Genomic DNA, 22,262 nt, shown 5'->3' on the forward strand with positions numbered 1-22,262 from the left:
TTAGCCAAAAGCAGAATGTTATATATAGTATCCAAGAATGAGACCTAAATTTTTTATGAATCCATGTCATCTACATTCACTTATCCTATAAATAAATCAGTTTGTAGATTCAGGTGTGTGCCCAGGTTTAGGAACCGTTTTGGGTGGCCAGTGTAGACAATTGAGCTATGTTTAGTTTATTGTCAAAGATGAGGTCGCCTAGAGTGGGATTAAACTGGTAAAGATATTCTGGTGCTGTTAAAAATGATTTGTTCTTAGCAGTCAAACTTCTCTAAGTCTTTCTTGGCAAACTAGAAGCTTAAGATGTATGTGAAAGCAACAGCCTAAACACTTTGTTGTTTTGGGGATTCTCTGTGTTCTTTAGCAACAGTAAAGACTCTGGTCTGTTGCAAAGTGTATGCCCTGGTGTCCTTTTGTATATATTTACCTATAGAGTCCCAAAGGCAGGAGAAGGTCAGAGGATGAAGCCCCTCCTTCCTCCTTTCTGGTTGTTGGCATAGATGTTGACCATCTGTAGGCAGCTTAAGTTTTTCTGTCTGTGGATCCAAACTGCAGTCCCAGGACAAGATCAAGGACGGAGCTCCAAGGAGCTCTAAAGTTCAGCACCCAGGTTCAAAGTTAGTGCTTCCAGGAAGTTAGTTCATCAAGATTACAACAGCCTGTTCTGATAACTTTATGTATTCCTTGAAAAAAAATAAGCAAAAATGATCCATCTCTACATGAGGTTGCCTATAGAAGTTACAGCAACTCTGTGCCTCATGTTGTCTGTCTATAAAGTGACAGGCTTAGGCTGGATGGACACCAAAGCCTATTCCAGCACTATTCCAGGGTGCTATTAAGATCTGTGAAGTTCTCATTGAAAGCCTGACTTGGAATACTTAAGAAGTTGGGTTTCAATTGCTATTTTGTTCCATTAGCGTTTGAAATTTCTTTTACACACCTGAGTCTGGCGATGGTGTCTGGGACACAGCACACTCTCCAGGGTAGTTTCAGTTTGGAGTTTCATATTCTTAGTTTGATGTCATATGCTTTGCTGTTGAAATTCATGCTCAGGTAAAGAGTAGTTACTTTCATTACCCCAGAGGAACCATTTTAGCCCAGAATCCAGTGCTCTGACCCACTAAGAAAAGACCTAGTGGAAATAGGTTTCTTAAAATGAGATGAGACTTTTAAAAGCTATTCTAGGGGACTGGCTTTATAAGGTTTTGAATGAGTGAAAATATAAAAATTCTTGGATTTGCTTAAATTTTAGTAAAATTCCTAGAGGTTTATTATGCAATGCCATTTGTATGTTTTTTAAGTTTCAAATTCGACGTTGATTCTAGTAGAAATTTTCTAGAAGTATTTATGAAAGGAGAGCTGTGTAATTAAGCAATTAATTAACTTGGATGCTGAGAGGGAGATTCTGTTTTAAACATGGGTATTTTTTAAGGCAGAAAGAGGAAGCATCATTTCAGAAGTCATTTGATTCCTTTGAATTTCAAGCATTCAAGTATATTTTTCATTATAAGATGTCACTAAGAAGTTTGTGTATAAAATGAATTTTCATCAAGGGATTTGTAAACTGTATGTTATCGAGTCCTAGTTATCCTAAAGCAAAGAGCTTTCCATAAAAACTTTAATGACTGATCAGTTTGACCTAATTTCAGTAAGGGAGTTACCCCTTCAGTCTATTAGCCAAATTCTCTCTAGTGATGTTGGCGCGGACTGCGAGCTCACAAGGTAATTTATGTCCATTATGTCAATGATATGTCAACATTCTAGGGTCTTCAAAACCTTGTCTGACAGATAACAACAATTGCGAAGTTGTGCTTGAAAGGGATTTCATAAAGTTCCAAGAATTCTCGTTTCTAGCCTGGCCTCAGGCTGCTCAGCCTAAGCTGGCTTTCCAGCATCACTGGAGCATCTGTAACAGGTGACAGAGCCCAGGACTGTGTGTATCAAGCCGTGTAGATTTACAAGTCCATCCATTTAAAAATACACTGCCCTGATTTTCTGTGGCCTTTTTCAGGTTCATGCCAAAAGGCTGACATTTATCCCACTGAATCTGACCCTTCTCCGCTTACATAATAATACTGACCCATGAGAATGACGGAATCAGGTCTGATCAACACGGGGCATTACCTTTAAATCAAGAGAAATCATTATTGTCCTGTAAAATCATGAGGGACCACTGGATTAGTCGAAATTTGTATTAAGATGTGAGGTTATTTTTATAAAGCAGAGTTTAAAAGCGAGCCTTAAGTGAACTCCTGAAAACTCTAATTAAAAAAAAAATCTAGAAGACACAGTGTGGTACAGGAGATTGAATTGTGTTAGGAGAGAGGAAAACTTAGGGCCAGGCCCCACTTCTGATCTATCCTGACTGTGTGACCTTGGGCAAGTCACTTTCAATGCCCCAGACTACACTCTAAGCCTCTTTATATTGCAAACAAATGCCCAACTATCTATACTGGTAAAGGGATATTCCTTGTCAGGCGGGTCTGGTTAATTCTCCATCCATCCTCATCTTCTTTCTCTAATAGTACCCCCGAGGGGCCAGGAGTCAGGGTAACAGAGGGTGGCAATCTCCTAACAACAGTAGGCACACATTTCGCTGTTCATTTGACAGGATATGAAAATCATCTTTCTAGGTTCCCATAGGAATCCCACACCCTTACCCAGACATTTCTACATCGTTCTTCCCTTCTCAGACAATTGATAACAGCTTCAGATTTTCAAAGCACTTTGCATACATTATCTCAGTTGATTTTAATAAAAATGGTATGTAATTAGTGCCTCCTGAAAAGTCTGAAGCCCTTTGCAGACATCAGTCCCCAGAGGAAAGTGTCAGGTAATTAGCGTCAGTTTTGTGGATGGGCAGATTACTGCCTGTGTCACAAGCCCCAAGAAGGGTCTGGAAGGCCACCCTAGAACTCCTCTGAGGAGGCATGATCTTTTGGACTATGGGGGGAAAGGGCCCATGAGGCAAGGCCACAGTGACTGTCCCCCACACTCATGCATCAGGTCTAGTCACTATTGGGTTTGGCTTTTTAATGGTTTGGAAACGATCCACTTCTAGGAGGAAAGGGTCTGAGCTTGGACCATGTTTTGTCACAGAGACAGAAAAGGGATTGGACCCTGAGGCTAAGACTTTAGAAGGGGTAACTAGTGCCTGTTGTCTAAATAGGGGCTGGGCTGGAGCCATAAGAGAGGGAATCATGATTTCATGAGATCTGGGAAGAACCTGGAGTCAAAAAGAGAAAATTAGAGCCTAAGAAGGGAGACCTTGCCCTGAGCAAGGTGGGGCATCACAGGCTTCAAGGGCACCAGAAGACAGGGTCATGAGGGCCAGGCCACGCACAGATGTGAAATTGGGGGCTACGTCTGACCATCACCAAAGATATCAGAAAAGGAAGTGGATTCGACCTGAGCCTGAAGAATGACTCAGGTTTCCAAGGCATCCAGAAGGCTAACTCAGGTGACCCAGTGGGCCTATAACATCATCCATTTGGACATTTCCCCACCCCCGACAGTGCTTCTTGCTCCTTATTGCTGGTGATCTCTCCCTTTTATCCTCCTGGGAGTTTGCCATAGAGGATCCACCTAACTTTCTGGGAGCTTTCCTCCCATTCCTTTGACATTTGGTCAATACCAGTGGGTCACTGACCCCTCCACCAATTGTCCCTTTCTCCTACTACGTGACTAGCCCATCTTTTTTTCCAGGTCATCCAGTTCTCTGATGGTTATATCACTCCATAATTCCTGGTTTGTGATATGTCAGCTGGAACTGTTCAGCCCACCGGGCCGTCTCTGTTAGCCTTTGGGCTGACCTTGGTGCTGGTTTTTAGAAGCCACTCTATTCAGTGACTTACCCTCACACATCACCACCAGAAGAATGCTGAGATTATTCATAGATAAACCTTTGTTTCTTGGGGGAGAGACCTCAGAGAACTTTCAGTTTCCCCCAAATAGTCCAGTCCTCTCTCCTTCCTAAGTTTCAGTTCTCAGCCCAGTGCACTGCACTGTCTGTTTGTAGTTTCTGTCCAAAGTCTGTGGACTGTAGATCGGTGACCTCTGTTAGCAGTCCATTCAACTGCATGTCAATCTAGAGAGCAGACACAATACCTACACAAAGGAAGCTCTCTGTAAATTTTAGCTAACATCATGATCATTCTTATTTGTCCAGTTTACTTTCCTTGTCTATCTAGTTAGAACAGACTCTGGCTAGTAGTCATGGAGGTCGGAGAGGACACTTTGCAGAGTTTCGGGACTTGGCCTGAGCAGCACAGACCCCCAAGGTCCCTAGAAAATGGGTAGAGAAAGGAGATAGACAGAGAAGCAGGCTAAATGTACCAGAGTGTCCCAAATATATATTTTTTAAAAGGACTCCAATATGTGATTTATAGTCACTTAGTCAGTGTGCCAAGCACTGTGCTAAGTGCTGGGGATAACAGGAAAGGCAAAGGCCACAGTGACTATCCCGGCCTCCCTGTCTGCCCAGAAGAGGTTTCCTGCAGAAGGTGGAGCTGAGTGGAGTCTTGAAGGAAAACAAGGAAGCAGAGAGGGAGAGGGACAGAGGGAGAGATGTGGGAGGACCACCAGTTAGGCAGCAGAGAAAGCCATCGACAAGAGTCCTACAGCGAGAAAGGTGACCAACCCGTGGAAGGGCTCCTCATCCCACTGAACTCCCAGATGCCCAAGACATCACGCCGATGTCACGAGGGATGTTCTGGCCTCTCTCCTCCCTCCTACAGGCACCTCACCCTGCCTTCCCTTCTACCCATGCTGCCCTGCCCACTTCCTCCCTGTTCACCCTTCTCATTGGTCCTGTGCCTGCCCCACCCTCCAGGAGACCATAAGCTCCTTGAGATTGGGCCTTGTTACTTTTGCCTTTGTACCCCAGGGGCATCCAAGCACCCTGTCCTGCCCATAGTAAATAATCAATGAATTTTTATGGAGCTATATTCTGACTGTGTTCCTATGGTTATGAACAGACCATCCTTGGCCCAACTGCCCCCCAGCATCCCAGAATCCTTCCCAACACTTGGTGGCAGCTTCCCAATCCAGACCACAAAGACTGAGGTCTAGAAAACAAGAAATGTCGACATAATTCAGAGAAAGCAGGAGGGAAAGACTTGATTCAACCTTTACAAACATAAAGGTTTGAATTACTATGTTTGAGATATCATGCTGTGTCCTAGAGATGTAAAAATTTGTACATCGCTGGCTCTGTCCCAAGAAGCTTCCAATCTAAGAGAGAACCCATCCCAGGGAAATCAGACCAAGTCAAGTTTACTTGGTAATAATGCCCTAGAATAGGTGACTAGCCCAGGTAGCCTCCTGCCTTGTTTCTTGTTAGAGATGGGGTGCTCTCTCGTATCTCTCTCCTCTGCCCTTACAGTATTTCCATAGGGACTGTGTGCATCCCTTCACCTGAGGAGTCATGTCATATCCCAGCCTTGAAAAGGTCAAGTCTGCTGAAACTCATTTAAATCACAAATAAGAGAGAATGTCTCTAGATTACCCAAGAGTGACTTTGAACTGAGACAGGGTTTTTCCTCTTCACCTCTCTGATAGGACTGGTTTTACAAAGAAGGCTAAAACTAAAGCAGAGTAGGCTAAAATCAATCCAAAACTTATTTCTTTATGGGTTTTATTCAGGGGGAGAGGAGGAAGGTTTGTTTATTTTAAACATTAGTAGACAACAAGCAATACTAGAATCTTTTTTTTCCAAAATGTAACAGATGAAGGCACAGAAAATCATTTCTGTATTTCTAGTATGTTAATTTCTAGATTGTAGAAAGTTTTCATTTCCAAAGACTAATTATAATCAGTGTGTGGTTTACCCTCCTTTTTCTCCTCAATGTATTTACATGCTCTTAAGCAGGCCTCCTTAGGCCTCTACTAAAGCCAGACAAAAATATCTGCTCTCCAGTTTGAGCCATCTATAGTAAAACCTCAACACATTTTAGACAGGAATAAGGTGCATGCTGGGAGTTACCATTCGGTAACTCCAGAGAAGGCAGTGTTAAAGTGCGTTTCAGGGGTGAGGGAGGAGCCTACGCCTAAATCACATATACCTTTTTCTTTTTTTTCTCTTGCCACGATTTCTCAGCTGAAATAATCCAGAAAGTCGGAAAACTGAGACATGAATAACCAAGAGTACGACATACTTGTGAAAATGGTGGGTACCCGAAATATCTCCAGTTCCATTGCTGTGTTTGGGGCCTTCTCTCTTTTAATGTCAAAGGGAAGTTGATCCTGAGAGTTTAACTTTCTACCTGTTTATCCAGCGTACCTCCCTTTTGCTTTCCATCCTTTCTCACAGAAACCAAGATGCCAGGCCAGCAGCCGGCAGCCAGCCTCCATCACTGAGGCTGGGTAAGATTTGTCTTCTTGAAAACCTTCCCAGTTCTAATCCAGCTGCAAAGTTCTCTCTTGTGCCTTTGATTTAAAATCCCATCTTACAATGAAACCACTTCCAGTCTTCTAGGTATCACAATTTTCTACACTGTTTTAGTGGGCCTCTTAACCATTCAAACATAATCTAAAGCTGTAGACACTCTCCCCACCTGAATATGTAAAACCAGATGTTGAGAGCAACAGTGCCCTGGGCATCAGAGGCCCCCCTTGACCCCCATCTCCCCTCAGTCTCTCCTCCATTTCTGGCTTTGGCAGGTTTCTCTTTGTTTTTCCTGTTTTGATATTTCAGCCCGCAGGTCAGGACAGGAGGTGGCACAAGGGCAGGGGAGAGGGAATGAGCATCCATGAAGAGCTCACTTGGTGTTAAGTGCCTTACAATCATTACCCCATTGGTCCTACAACAGCCCTGGGAGGTAGGTCTGTTGTGATCCCCATTTTACAGCTGAGGAAAATGAGGCAGGTGGAAATGACTTGCCCAAGGTCACAAAGCATCTGGGGCTGGATTTGAACTCGAGTCTTCCTGACTCCAGGCCCAGCACTCTAACCACAGTGCCACCCAACTGCCTCATACACTGGTTTTGGAGTCAGAACTAGGCTCTTGCTACTGGGGTGACAAGTCTCTTCATCTACTGAGCCTTCCTCACCTGGAAAATTAGGGAGTTGGACTAGATGACTCCTAGAGTCTGCGATTCTAAATATGGGGTAATTGAGTAGGCTGAGGGCACTGTCCATTGGGGAAGTCTGGAATGGCCACTCAGGATGAGCTGAGCTTGGAAGGAAGGTCAAGACCCTGCACAGGAGGGACAGCTCATAGTGTCTCACATATGAGGAACAACGGTCCATGTGGCTGAAACATAGAGGGCAGGAATGAATGCACCAAAGAGGTGGGTGGCGGGGGGGGGGGGGGGGGGGGGGCGGAAGCAGTGTATAATGAGGCTGCCGAGGTCACCTGGAGCCAGATTGCAAAAGGGCTTTAAAGCTAAACCAAGGACTGTATTTCATCCTAGTCAATACTAAGAAGCCAGGGTGTTTCTTGAGTAGGAGAGTGACCTGGTCCCCCTTGGCAGTCTTGTGGAAGCTGGGTAGCAGGGGGAGAGTCTTGAGGCAGGGAGGCCAGTGAGGAGGCCACAAAGGCCCATGTTGGGGATCAGCTGTTTGAGAACAGAGAAGGGAGAGCTTTGAGAGATGCTGTGGAGGGAGAAGCAGCAAGATTTGGTTCTTTCAGGGTTAGCTTGTGGTGCAGGGATTCTCTGCCCAGTCTCAAGGCCCCCAACGGTAGGCGGCATGGTTTTTGCTGCTTGTACTTGTTTGGGAGTGTGCTGAAGCTGTCCCCAGACCTAGGTCTATGTCCCCACCTGTTCTCAGTCTCTAGATCTCTGCAACCTGAGCCTCTGAAGCACTAAGTCCGTGGGGAGCCAAGGTTCTTGCCCAAATCTCCAAAAGTACAAAGGAAATCAGTCTGTGGGGGCAGGCCCCGTGTCACTGGCCCACTGCAGGAGGTGAGGCCCTCCCCACTCTGCTCTGCTCTGAGCATCCCCACTTACTTAACTGAGGATAATGGGAATGCCTGTGGGGAATTTTCCCAGGAGACAGGTCTGTCTGTCTGTCTGTATGCGTCAGACCCTGCCTGATGATATACAAGTGAATGAAAAAAGGAGGGAGGCCAGTACAGAAGCCCAGAAGGTCCTGCCCCTGGTAGCTCATAGTCCTGGCAGCGCCTCCAGGAGCATGGTGGCCAGGGAGGTACACTTTGCCCTGGTAAGTTATGGGCCTGGCCAGTGGGGCTGGGAGCAGGAGTTCTGTGCCCATACTCTGGTAGCAAAAACATGTTGGGGAAGAAAAGGGCCATTACCCACTGCAGTCATTTTGCCATAGGAGCTAGAGTTCTCCCTTCCTACTCTAGGAAAATGCCATCTCTTCAAGACCTCTCTATGCCAGGGAATTTTAGGACCACCGTAGGATCCCCTTCTCCAGGTTCCAAAGATTGAGGGACAGTGAGACCTCAGAAAACTCCCCATGCCAGCCTCCTTGTCACAGGCATCTCTCTAGTGTCCTCTCAGGCAGAGTCCAACATTCTGGGGCTTCTGGTGCCCCCAGATTCCCATCCGAGGGCTCTTCTCATAGCATCATTGTCCCTGGATCTAGGGAGAACTCAGACACCATCCAGTCTCATTGCCTTCCTTCCTCTCTGAGAGTCTCCCTAAGGGGGGGAGGGTAACCCACCAAGGTGGCACAGGCCTAACGCTGCCCATCCTGACAAGCCATCTCCATGGTGCTCTCCCGTGGGCCCCAGTGCATGACTGGGCAGTGATGTTGGATCCTAGATAGAGAGCTGGGGGGATGTTAGAGGCCCTCCAATTTAATTACCTCATTTTACAAATGAGGAAACTGAGTCCAGAGAGAGGTACTGATTTGTCCAAGGTTACTCGGGTGGTCAGTGTACCCTGATCTTCTTGACTCCAAATGCAGCTTACTTCCCACTATGCCCTCACTGCCTCTCAATATATACCTCAGTGATACTCCTGGATCTGTCCCCAAAATGTAGCCCTTCAGCTCCCTTGGTTCCTGGGCCCTACCCAGGAAGTCTAGAGAAAGGTAGGCACACCCTCCACCCCCACCCCCCATATCCTAAGACTTGCAAACAGGTGGATCCTAATATTTAATTGTAGGGGGGAACTAAGGTTTTATTGGTGGGAAGAAAGCAGAACTTAAGACCTCTCAGTGGGGACCATTAGCCTTAGAGATCAACAGGAAAACCAAACTACTTAAGGCCCCAACGTGAGGACTGTGAGAGGAACCCCCAGCCCACCCCCAAGGCCTGTCTTTGCCCAGTGAGCTCTGACAGCAGAAGGATGGAGCCCTTCTCTCTCCCCAGCTCCTCACGATCACTCACAAATCTTCCCAGCCTTACAGTGAGATGCCAGCCCACGCAGTGTCTTCAGCAAGGCAAGAACAAACCTTTAAGGCTCTGTCATCTTTTGGTCTCATCCCAAATCAAGACAGAACTTTGAGAATCTTCCTTCTGTGCCCAGGCCCCCCTGTGTTCCCACCTCCCTGTCCCCCACCAGAACTTCTCTGCTGCCTTTCCCCAGATTTTCATTCTGTTCCAATTAGTTATTGGCCCTCCCTAGTGCACCTGGAGGGAGAAGGAAGGGAAAAGGGAAATCCCAGCAGGCTGCCTTTCAACAAAGCCTGTCTGTTGTAAGAAATCACTGTCAGTGGCATCCTCAAGAGAGGGTCCCAAAGTTATGTCTATAGGGTTCATTAGCGTATATAACAAAGATACACTAGAAATCTGTAAGTAGGGACAGGAAGACATTTCTCCTTCTCCTTTAAGAACACTGGCATCTGAAAAGGGAGGGCGAGATTCCCCAGATAGGAGCACTTGGAAATTTCCATGCATGCCCCACTCACTCAGCCAGAGGTGATTAAAAAAGAAATCTGTTTTGAATGCATGGCTGTGTACAATTTTTGGCAGATTGGTTTTCCCAATTATGTTTTTCTTAAGATGGCGTTAAACATTCTCATTCACTGAGCACATATCAATTGACGAAGGAACTGAATCAGTCACAAAGAGACAGGCCAATTATGCACGGCAGGCAACAGGAGGAAAAATGGACCTGAGATTAAAAACTGGCTTTTAATAGCTCTGAGGAGAGATGTGAGGAAGAAATCGATGGCAAATCGCTGGCATTACCGTGTGAGGGTGAATCGCTTTATAGGTGGTGATCTCTGTGTCCATGAGACTGTTTGTGCATTTACAGATAGCCTATGTGCCTTCCTTTAGGGAAATGTATTTGAAGTTGTTCATGCCGCTTTAGCCAGATGCTGGATACATGGCCTCTGGTTTGTACCAATACATTAGTGAAATGAGCTGAGACATGGCTTGTTTCCTGGAACAAGGGAATGAGAGTTTTCCCAGATGGCTGCAGCTGAATTGTTTACAAGAAATCCATGGTTCAGTTTTACCTAGTAGTGCCTATTTCAATCTTTGTTGGAGAATTATTCCAATAATTCTTTTATGGGATTTTATCCCTTAAAATCCTAGGGAAGGATTGTTTTCTCTTCATTAGGGAGCTCATAGAGATGAACTCTTCTTTCAAACTCAAATGAGAAAGGCACAGTGTTCTGTAGTCCCTCTTTAATAAGCAAATCGAATGCCCTTTTCTCAGATTCACAATGGACAGAGTGAGGGTTGGAGTCAGGAAGAGCTGACTTCCCATCTTGTATCAGATACTAATTGTGTGATCCTGGTCAAGTTATTTAAGCTCTCCCAGCCTCAGTTCCCTCATCTACAAAATGGCAGGGGTGGATTCCAAAGCATCCCTTCCAGCTCTGCATTCTCGGTTTCATCTTTCTTGACCTCTCTGTAACACCAGGCACTATTGACCTTCCTCTCCTCCTGAACATTCTCTCCTCTCTGGGTTTCCTAACTCAGCCTGTTTTTCCCCCTCCCATCTGACCCCACACCTAACTTAGACTCTCCTCCCACACTTGGGCCTGGACCCTCTTCGATCCGTATACTCAACCTTTTCTTCTTTCCTGTGCCAGTCACACATCACCAGCTCAGGACATTAAGGAACGGATCCCCTCTGGGCACCCCTCACTCCGTGTCTTCCTGAGGGCCAGACCTTTTCTTTTGGGGATGGCAGCATCCTTCCAGTCCCCCAGGTCCCTCATCCCATATAGACAACCAATCTTACTTCCATAACATCTCTTGAATTTGTCTTCTGCACTAATTCAGACAGTTGTGACCTCTTAACCAGAATATTTCAAAACTCTGCTCAATGATGTCCCTACCTCCACTATGCACCCTCTCCAATCCACTACTCACCTGCCAAAGGGATCTTCCTAAAGCACAGGGTGGACCATAGCCCTTCTCTGCTCAGTAAACTTCAGCAGCTCTCTGTTCCCTCCAGAACCAAGGAGGAGTCATTTGGGGCTTTTAAAGTCCTTGACAACCTGACTTCAGAGTCTTTTTCCAATTCTCATACATGACTCGTCTTCATACAGTCTATAGTCCAGACAAACTGCTTTGTAAGAGATGGTAAAGTCTCTTAAGATCCCTCATTTCCTTCCAAATTAAATGTCACCTCCTAAATGTCACCTGTTATCTCACCCCAGCTGCTAGAGCCTCAAAAAAGGTTGACTCTTATTTACTTGTGTACATGTTGTCTCCATCAGGATATAAGCTTATTGAGGAAAAACAGAATTTTTTCAGAGCTCATGATGAGGGCAGGCCAGGGGACCACCATGAAAATTGCAGCAGAGAACATGAAGATGTAGAGAAATTTGACAAAGAGCTCAGCAAGATTCTCCAAGTCACATCAGCAAACACTGAAATGTGAAGATGGCCAAGATGAGACCAGGAACAGGGCACTGGGAAATAAGATTTGTGACGGAAGCAGGAAGGAAGCTGAAGGCTTGCTGTTGTATGGCCATATCACATATACGTATGGTAATCCACATACACATATATTTCTGCATCATGGGTATTTTCTTTGAGTATTCCAGGAATTGATTACTTTAGTGTCTTTTTTTCGCATAAGGAGTGAGCAGCAACCTTACCCAAAAACATCACCGTGGATCACGGTTAACTGACTAAACACTGAGACTTGGCAGAAAAATAATAGCGGTTTATGTGGCATTTTAAGGTTTGCAAAGCACTTGGCATCCTTCATCTCACTCAATGTAATAATTCTGTGAGTTTGGTGCTGCTATCCTGTTTTATAGATGAGGAAAACTGAATAAACTAAATTAAATACTCAAGTATCTTCAAAGTAACATCAATGTTGCCCAATTGTAAAATTATAATTATGGGAAAATAATTGACATTAATTTCTCTACAACATTTTTATGTTGTTAATATCTGTCCATCCTGATATGGACTGCTCAGCGTACCTGTGTGTATGAGTGAGTGTCAGAATGTACTGGACTTTTCTCTTCATTGTCAGAAGTGTTGGTCCCAGGAACTCTATGGCCAGCAGCCAGCGTACACTGGCCAGAACGTAGCCTCCATGCACGTTATGGGGCTCTGAAAACAGAGGCCTCCTGAGGGACTCCCCGAGGCGTAGCAGGGAACCAGCCACAAAGACGAGATCAGAACTCAGCTTCTGGGACTCTAGGCTTATCTCATTTATTCATTTATTGCAAAAATGATGGAAATTTTAACTATTTTTTCTTACATATAAAATGGAAAACTTTTTGAAAATTTCCCTTCAAGTCCTGACAAATATGGAGAGTGATGTCTCTCATTGTGTGGTTTTACCCAGCTCAGTGAGCACGTGTATTGGTGTATCATAAAATGGGGAGGAAATAATCTGAAAGAAGGAATTAGGTAGTGAACTCTGGCAGTGTGGACACACCCTGTGTGTGCTTTGGGAAAGTTCCAGCAACCTTTGCCCCAGCCAGCTCATCTCTGTGAAGCAGGCCTCACTTGGCCCCACCCCACACCTGGAGCCCCATAATCTTGCCCCCTTAAGAGCTTCCTAGAATCCTCCTTGTCAGCTCCAGAGGCCTGGGATGTGACGCGTTGTACAGTCAAAGGGAGACAGTAGAATCATGTTCAGTTCAGCATCTGATAGCCTGCATCCTCCTGGTGTTACAATAAGAGGTGAACAGTCATGATTAGCCTTCATTTCTGTGATACTTTTAAAGCTTGCAGAGTACTTTGTGCATAATTTCATTTTAACCTCACAACAACCCTTTTGTAATTCCAGTCTTAGAGTTGAGGATTCTGAGGCAGAGGCTAAGTGACTTGCCAAGGCTGACCCCTCCAGGAAGTGGATAAGGCTGAATTTGAGCCTTGGTCTTCCCAGCGCTCCCTGCCCACTGTAGCACCTCACTGCTTCCAAAAGAGTGGCTCCTTATCCCAGGATCCAGTGTTAGAACTAAAAGGGACCTCAAAGACCATCTCATCCAAGACTCTCATTTTACAGATGAAGAAATAGAGGCTCTGGGAAATCAGAACCCATAAATTCCAGCCCAACATAACCCCGGTTCTGAGTGACGGAATTGGGATGTGAACCCAAGGCCAGGCCTTTTTCCCCTTACTCCCACCCTCCACAGAGGGGGACAGAGAGCATTTCTGTCTTTTCTCTAGCCTAGTCCACTCACCGTTGTTTCTTTCCTAGTCACATCTAACTGGTTCATTTCTTTGCTGCCTTTCAGAGTTCGTGGAGGGTTATGAGAATTTGGAAGTGTTATGCCCGTGATTCAGTGCCCCCCCGCCCCCGGCCTGGCTCATACTCTTTGCCCCATGATTTATAGCAGCTATGATAAATACACTGATTATCTTAACCCACTAGGCAAACAGAAGCCAGCCTCCTCAGAGGATCTAAGGCGAGCTTTCATATTTTTTTCCTCTGTCTGCAGCCTGAATCTCAGCTTTCAAATGTCAAGAAGCCTGCCCAATTGATTCAGGGTAGATGATCCAGAATATAAGGCTTAGACTGTAACTGAAGTCCATCCCTCCTGTTTGGATTGTTGTCTGTACCACCAGATAGATTTTGCCCAAGGCACCTGCTCGTTATTAAGCACCTGCCAAGCTTGGCTGGAGGAAGAAATAAATTGGTCTCATTGCTTTAAAATGAGCCAGACTCAAGAACTGCTTCAGAAATGGCCGTTGGCCGTTAACAACAGAAGAGAATGGGAGCAGGGAGGCTAGAGCCCACCCTCCTCCTGCCTCTTCCATCTCTGAGTCCCCTCGTGACCCTGCTGTGTTTGTAATCAGCCCTCATCCAGCCTCAGCACCGGGGGTCAGGGGGCCATCTGGCATTCCCCTCCAAAGTCAGCCGATGCTCCCAGTCTGGGCGTGCACTCAGCAGAGGGCTAGCGTAACCCTTTCTTTAGCAGTGCAGAGAGTAGCACCTTCCCTGCTGCTCCTCAAAGACAGGGTGGATTCGTTTCTTTTGTTTTTCCACTTCTATCTCTCAGCAATTCGAGGGGCGTTCAGATCCCTGGCTAACGGAGTCTTGCCCAGCTGGGGAGCAGAATTCTGTAACGGCTTTCATAAGCTTTGAATGGTGTTCAGTAACATTCCTCCTGATCCTGCTCTGGCAGACCTTGGTCAATTCTCGCCTCCCCAGATGTCCATCCACCCCCTTCTGTATGGGGCAGCAGGTGACGGAGCACCAGGGGAGACCTGAGGGTGTCAGGCAGCAGGGTGGAGGCAGGAGAGGGCTCCAAGTTCAAATACCACTCAGATACTCCCTGGCTCTGGGACTGATTGTCTGAGCTTATAAAATGGAGTTGTCATGGTCATGACAGCTACCCTTTAGAGATGCTTGCAGAATGCTCTACCAGTATGAACCCATCTGATCCTCACAATATCCCTAGGAGATCGGCATTGTTATCATTATTCATTACTCCCCATTTTACAGATGAGAAAACTAAGCCTAGTGGATTCAAACTCTGGTCTCCCTGACTTCAGACCCAGCGTGTCCCTATCCACTGCACCACCTTGCTGCTTTGCATGTTTTATGTCACAACAGACCTGAGGAGGGAGGGGCATTATTGTCCCCAATTTATCTAGGAGGAAATCAAGCCTGGGAGGGATTCAGTGACTTGCCCAGGGTCCAACAGCTAGTAAGTATCAGAGCCAGATTCAAACTCGGGTCTTGCCAATTCCAAACCCAGTACTCTCTCCACCTGGCTGCTTACAGATGCAGGGCATCAAAAGGCTGAAATGAAATTATGCCTCTCTAGCATTCTGCTGACTTTAAAGCACTGTACAGGCCACCCCAGAGTTTTAGTCAGACTGCTAAGCTTTTGGGGACAGCCTGTGGAAGTGTGAGCTGTCACGGTATTATTACTCTAGGGCAGGAGTTCCCAACTGGGGGGCCATGAAGTCTTTTTCTAAAAAATCTTAATGACTCTTTTGGTGTGATTGGGTTCCTTTGTCTCCTGTGTCTCCTTCTGAGAAGGAGTTCACAGGTGGCGGCACGAATCTGCCCAAGCGGTCCGGGGCACAAAACAGGCAAAGAGCCCAAACTCCAGAAGGAAGGAGGCACGTCCCTCTCTGAGTGGCAGGAAGGGTGAGGCTATCTAAGCCTGTTTCCTTTCCGGACCTGTTCTAGGCACACGTTTCCAGGGGGTCTCCAGGGTTACAAGTTGAGTTTGCCTTGAATCCCCCATTGTCATTTCTGCTTGAAAGAATACAAGGGCTGCTTCACAGGGGAAAAAGAACACAAAATATTGGAGAGGCAGAGGAAAGTGTGAGCTTCTATGGGGGTGGGGCACCATGAAGATGGGCCTGGAACAGAAATGGAGAAAACAGCCTTTGGAGCCGTGGGTTGGGGACTGACCCGGGGCCATGAGAAGCAAGGAGCTTCTCTGCTTTAGGGAATACTGAGGAGAAGAAAGGGTCTCTGGTAGAGCAGCCAGGACCAGTCAGAAGGGAAGGAGCAGGGGTGGGTGGCAGCCCCTCACTGAGGAGTGACAGGTAGATAGGAGCAGCAGGGAGCGGGGGACACAGATCTGTAAAAAAGCTCTGAGACTTCTCAAACCCAGCAGCAGCCTGCCCACTTCTCGGGATTCATATGGGGAAAATGGCACATCCAAAAAGAAGCAGGAAGGCATGGCTACACTTAGGAGGGACTAGGGGATGAGGTCTGGTCTTGTGGCAGAGGTGTAAAGACAGGCAGGCTGGGGGAAGGGGCCAACACTCTCATAAGACAGTGGCTGCAAACAGTCTATGGGCCACCGTCTGGGGGCTCTTATGGGGAGCAGGGCAACGTTGCCCATGGCTGGTAAAAACAGATTTTTCTGGGCGCAGCAGCACAAAGCTGCCTGCATGGATCAGTCAAGCCTGTTACCCCTGAGAGCAGAGGGCAGGGGCTCCCTGGGCTCAGAATTCCACGGAGAAGTCTGAAATAAAACCTGTGTCCTCATACAAGGTGGTCAGCATGGCAGGGGAAAGCAAGCCCTCCATTTGAAAATGTGCCCTCGTAGGTCCCCCAAGGCACAGCAGGGCGTGACTCAGAACAAGGGCAAGAAAGAGGCCACCTCACTCCAGCATTGGCAGTGAAAAACACCTGCCTCTCCTGCATGTTTTCAGGGTCCAGCCCAGTGCCTGGGACACAGTAAGCACTTAATAAGTGCTTGCGGACTGACTGACTGATGGGCCCCAAGATGGACAGTGTGACAGAGAAAACAATTGTCAGTGGAGAGAGATAGAGGTGATGCTGCGGGGTCAGACATGGACCACTCAGGCTGATGAGTAGGGGGCAGGCTCCAGGGGGGAGTCTGCTGTCATAACGATGGGGGGATTACCTAGCCACACTTGGACTAGAGCTGCTATCAGATAAAAGCAGAGCCAAGGACGGATTTTTGACTTGTTTTAGTGATCAGTTCATCCCAAGAAAAGTAGAAAGAACTGGACCCGACTGAAGGAGCAAGTTGTGGAAACTGAAATGGTGGGAGCCTCAGCAGGCAGGCCATTGTGCTAAGGGGCCAGGAATGGGCAGGCTATCAAGGTGTGAGACGCAGCCTTAGTACTGGAAGGGACAGTCAGCCCCGAGAGGGGGGAACACTCCAGAATGAAAGAGGAGACGGGGTGGCTACACAAGAAGGGAGCTGAGTGACTCCCTTGGGTTTTGAAAACCTGGTGTGGCAAGAAGAAAGGCCTCTCGTGTGCTGGGTGCCTCTTCTGTGATGAACTTGTAGGAGGTTGTGGGCAGGACCCCATAGCATGAGGCGGCATGGGAAGGGCACGCGCTCCTCACCAGTTCACTGGAGTATTTGTGTATAAAAGGGAAGGACAGAAAACTTGGGATAAGTGAAGTCACCTGCATCTCTCAGAGGCGTGGAAGGAGCTCTAGAGCGCAAACCCAAGTGCAGGTGTCAGCTATGACGACACAAGAGGTTGAGAGAGGGAGGGAGGACCCGATGTTTCAGTAGCACATGCAGGTTTACAAAGCGCTTTACACAGACATTGACCCATTTGGTCCTCACGCAGCCCTAACAAAGTCAGTAACAACCCCCCATCTATTTCACCCTGTAAGAGAACCTCAAAAAGTTCTGCAGCACAAACATGCCCCAGAATTACAAACAAGCAAATGTCCTGATTTTCCAAAAGGGAAAGAAAAGAGTCTACAAAGGAGAAGCCAGCAAGCTTGACTTCAATTCCCAGCAAAAGTTAGCATGCATCATTAGAGAGATCATGTGTGAGAATTTGTAAAGAGAAAATGTAATCACTAAGCACCAGTATGGGTTCACAGGAAGCTTTGACCCAAAGAGATTAAACCCAGGGAGGTTAATGACAGACAAGAAAAGGCCCATGTATAAGAAAAAAATATTCATAGCCTCATTAAAATAATGTGTGCTCAATGATAAGAAAGAAAGGAAAAAAAGAAAGAACCCCCCAAAAATATATGTGTGTGTGTGTCTGTACCCACATATACATGTGCTGGTGCACACATTCTCTGGGTCATCTGACTCCATGTCATAAGTGGGCCAATAGTCATTCTTCATCCACTCGGTTTTTCCTGGGTGGATGGTCACTCGTATGAATTTGTCATTTTTCCAAATGAGAAACAAGGTGAATAAATGGGCCCTATCTCTGAAGAGCGCAAGTTTCAGCACCACATTGAAGGAACCAGGCTCCAAGGAGAGCCTAGGGTGTCTGTTAATTGTCTACTTTCCTATCCTTGCAGATGCCGGAATTCCAGGAAAGCACTGTTCACATCAAGAACCCAGCCAAAGTGGAGGAGATCCTCTGTGGCCTGATTAAAGGAGGAGCCACCAAACTCCAGGTGAGACTTGGGGGCCATGATCATCTGGAGTTTATTCAGCCTTGTGAACTGAATGTTGAATAAAAAACAAATTTAAATGACGAGTTCTTGCCCTGAGAATCCCAAGGACAGATCTGCAATTGTTTCAAAGTTCACTGGTGTCCCTCAGTGGGAAACAAAAGTAAAATATTAAAGGAATTATAATTAATTTAAATTTAAAGTGAAATTCAGTTTGCCCTAGTTCTCAAAGGTGTAAAATTAACTAGTTGTCAAGGTGGTCATTAAGCTCTTGCTTTCCTGGGCTCATGAAAAGATACTGCCAAAGGTTTCTGAGTCACGTTTTCCATCTTTGAATGAAAACACATCTTGGTTTTCCTAACAGAGACAGCCCCTCGTGGTCGGTACAAGTAGAGGCCACACAGAGGCCTGACCTGCATGGGTGTGCTTGTTTTTCTTCACACTGGTGACCAAGTAATCTTGACCGAACGTCATTAAGCCCGTTGTCATCAGCATCGCGCTTCTGCCTTTTTCCACTCATCTCTTTAGAGTCTTAATTCCCAAAGGCAAAGCTCTCACCACAGAAAACCCAGTTCAGAGAAGTTTTCATTACCATACCAAGCACTTTGAGGGGTTCAGTTTAGCGACAGGGCACACCCCTTGATTTCTGTCTATTCTTGTTGATTAAGACTAGGTAGGGAGTAAGCCTGCCCTGGACCCCAAATCACATTCTGTGTCTTGCCTCCCCCCAACGGTCCCCCCTATTTTCTCTTTAGACCAAGATTAGCACATTTCTGAGCCCTCCACGAAGATGTAGATGGTCATCTCCTCCATCGCACAGGGAAGGGGCTCGAGGAATGTCTGTAGGGAGGGAGCAAAGGAGAAGAAACCAGGGGGTTTTGTGTCCAAAATTTTTATTATAGGGAATGCTTTTCTTTTTCTTCTTCTCCTCCAGATAATTACAGACTTTGATATGACATTAAGCAGATTTTCCCACAATGGAAAAAGATGCCCAACATGTCATAGTAAGTTTGGGATACATATGTTCACAGAACTTTAGATACTTGGGCTAGGTAAAAATTTATTCCAATACAATGAGTAAACCATGGTGTGTGTGTGCGTGTGTGCATGTGTGCGTGTGTGCATGTGTGCATGCGTGCGTGTGTGTGTATGTGTAAATGTGATTTTTTTCCCTTTTCTTTTGGAATATTTTGATAATAACAAGAGATGATTCTGTTTCTTCATTGTTTTACTGGTTATTTGCATGTACAGTTAGGCATCTATAAAGGGGCATCTATAAGTGACCTTTGTCTCTGCATTTTCCAGGAACAAAAGCACATTGACTGAAATCCGGAGTTTAAAATATACTGTTCATTTATCCTTTTTTGCTGAAAGCATGGGTGGAGGGGTGGCAGGTTAGGGGATAGGAAGGATGTGATAATGGATCATCAGACTGCTGAAAGCCACTGGGCTCGGTAATGGAAATAATGAGTTACCAAAGTACGTGGTAGAAATGCTGAATAGAAGCTTCTATTATAGCGGTACCCAACTGGGTATGGAACCAAAGTAGAAGACTTTTTTGAGCACTTCGGCTTTGTCGAAGATATTATCTGACCCAAAGTCAGGAGAATTAGCCATCCAGTGGGTAATCATTCCATTTTCTCTTTCTAGATGTCATTGACAACTGTAAATTGGTTACAGATGAATGTCGAAAGAAGGTAAATGGTGTCCATAACAATTTTCAGACCAAATTATTCTTTTCTGTAGATGCTTTTCTGTAATTTATATTTCTAATACATGTAGCCTGCTTTTTGTTCTTAGCACATTTTACCATAACAAGCCCATTACCAGGAGATTGTTAATCATGCGAGCAAATTTTGAGAAAAAATGGAAAAGCACAGCTGTACACATACATCTGTGCCTAAATATCCTGCAAAGTTAAAAAACACATTTAGAGTCTGGGTAGCTTTGAAGCTCTTTACCTTTTTGGGGGTGGCCCTTTGGGGTGTCCTGAGTCCCTTTGGCCCATCAGCACCTTTTCCAAAACCAGCTGTTGAAGGCATAAAATACCTTACAGAGATTTACAAAGAAAATTCATTGTATTGAAATAAAGTTATCACTTAAAAAAAAAAAAAAACAAGTTACTAGACCCCCAGGCAAGAACCCTCATCTTAAAGTATCCAGAAAACTCCTTAGGTCTCTGCTTTACTCTCTGTATTGGCATGTGGATATAGACCTAGTCCCAAGACCTCAACCCAAGCCAAGTTCACAAATGAAATTCTAAGTCTTTTAATTAAATAACTTGATTTTAAAATGAGCTGCTGAAGTAAGAATCTTCACATGAAGGAAGAAAGCCAACTTTGGAGTAGAGCGCATTAGAATGTGGGTCAACTCAGGTCTCCACTTATGTGCCTGGCACGTAGTAGGCACGTATTAACTGTTCACTGACTGACCGACCAGCCTGCAGGCAGATCGTTTCACTTGGTGGGTCTTCTTGGGTGCGGTGCTCTACTCTGAGCTTATGGGATAATCTCATTTTCCTTACCTGTTTTAAAGTACCTTTGTATGACTGCCTCATTTCTATTGCTTTCTTGAGTATAAACTAATGACAGAGCAGTTCAAACTCTAGGATCCCCTTTTACAATTCACTTATTAATTCATTTCCAGTTATTACAACTAAAGGAAAAATACTATGCCATTGAAATCGATCCAGCCCTTACCATAGAAGAGAAAATCCCTTACATGGTAGAATGGTGAGTGGACGTATTGGGGGTGATGATGGATCCAAGGGGGGCATGGGAAGGAGCCAGAAGTCAGGAGGAGTCACCACCAGGAATCTTTTCCCCTTAATAATCATAAAGGTTGAGTTCCCAGAGAGACAAAGACTCTTGGTCTAGAAAGTTTTGTGTTTTAATTTCCAACCCCAGAGAAGGTGCTGCCTACTTGAATGAGTGGGGGTTCCCCTCCACAGTGAAATCCCAGGTTCTACTCCATTCCTGATGCCTAATTTCCAATGTCTCGTAGTGTCAGGGGCAGAATGAATGCTTTGTCAAGTCAGAAGTATTTCTTAATTAAGCCCCTACTATGTGCCAGGCCTTGTGCAAAGCACTGGGGATACAAAAAGAAGCCAAAGTTAGCTCCTGCCCTCAAGGATCTCAGTCTGAAAGGGGGACAACATGTAAACAGCTGTGCTTAAACAAGGTACAGATACAGGAGAAGCTGGAGTTCATCTCACCAAGAAGGCAGCCTACCTACAGTTTAATGGGATATGGAAAAGGCCTTCTTTGTTTCCTGCTCACTAACACTACTGGCATCTTAAACAATAGTCACTGCATTACGTAAGACCCTAGTAAGAAAAATAAGTTATTATTATAACCACATGTTGTAATAGCTAGCATTGATATGGCGCTTTAAGGTTTATAAAGATTTTATCAATGCTATTTGTAACAACTCTGGTAGGTGCTACTATTCTGCTCATGTGGGAACAGAGGCAGACAGCAATTAAGGTCACGTAGTTAGTGAATGTCAGAGGCTGGATCTGAACTCTGGTCTTCTGATTCCAGGCCAGCACTCTCCCCACTGTACCCACCTTGCCTCAGAAGAAAGAACACCAGCCTTGGATTCTGATGGGCTGTGCCCATCTCCTCCCCCCCCAAGTCCAATGGCCTTAGTTTTCCACTTCCTCTTCTGTAAGAGCAGGAGGCAGGACCACATGGTGTTTAAGGTCCCTCTGCCTCCCAAACTAGAAGGACTCTCTGAGACTTTTCTCCAGCTTTCCTTTATCTTCTAGAAAACAGAGAAGTAGTCAGAGCCCCCGGTGCTCATTTTAATGCTTAACTTCAGAAAACTCAAAGATGAATTGTTAGCCTTATTGTCTCAGCCAGAAGAGCCAAGGCCTGGCCTCCCTGGTGGTGAGTCTGAGAAACGTCCATACAGCCAAGTAGAACCACTGGGAGGAAGGAGGCTGGTTCTCCTGACTTTAGAGCACACTGCTGGGGAGCAGTGAGGTCCCTCACGTGGGCCTGAGCAGGTCAAGGAAGGCCTCCCAATGGTCATCAGAGTCAAAGCCAGGGTTTTCTTGTTCCTGGAGGTAGGCATGAGTCTGCAGAGTCCACTCAGAGATTCTTA

General features: G+C 45.8%; 1 protein-coding gene across 4 annotated transcripts in view; it reads left to right on the plus strand.

Annotated features, from left to right (window-relative positions):
- Positions 1 to 22,262, plus strand: part of NT5C3A (5'-nucleotidase, cytosolic IIIA) — an 80,548-nt gene that overhangs the window by 44,340 nt on the left and 13,946 nt on the right. For 2 of the 4 annotated variants that reach the window (XM_072598876.1, XM_072598877.1), the window contains exons 2-6: positions 6,098 to 6,166; positions 18,060 to 18,158; positions 19,090 to 19,159; positions 19,806 to 19,852; positions 20,802 to 20,887. In XM_072598876.1, the coding sequence (XP_072454977.1) occupies positions 6,131 to 6,166; positions 18,060 to 18,158; positions 19,090 to 19,159; positions 19,806 to 19,852; positions 20,802 to 20,887 (338 nt within the window). In that variant the 5' untranslated portion in view covers positions 6,098 to 6,130. The remainder of the gene's footprint in view (positions 1 to 6,097; positions 6,167 to 18,059; positions 18,159 to 19,089; positions 19,160 to 19,805; positions 19,853 to 20,801; positions 20,888 to 22,262) is intronic. The other 2 variants (XM_072598875.1, XM_072598878.1) reach the window with 1 other exon arrangement.

The sequence above is a fragment of the Notamacropus eugenii genome, chromosome 3 (assembly GCF_028372415.1).
Source record: "Notamacropus eugenii isolate mMacEug1 chromosome 3, mMacEug1.pri_v2, whole genome shotgun sequence".
NCBI lineage: Eukaryota > Metazoa > Chordata > Mammalia > Diprotodontia > Macropodidae > Notamacropus > Notamacropus eugenii.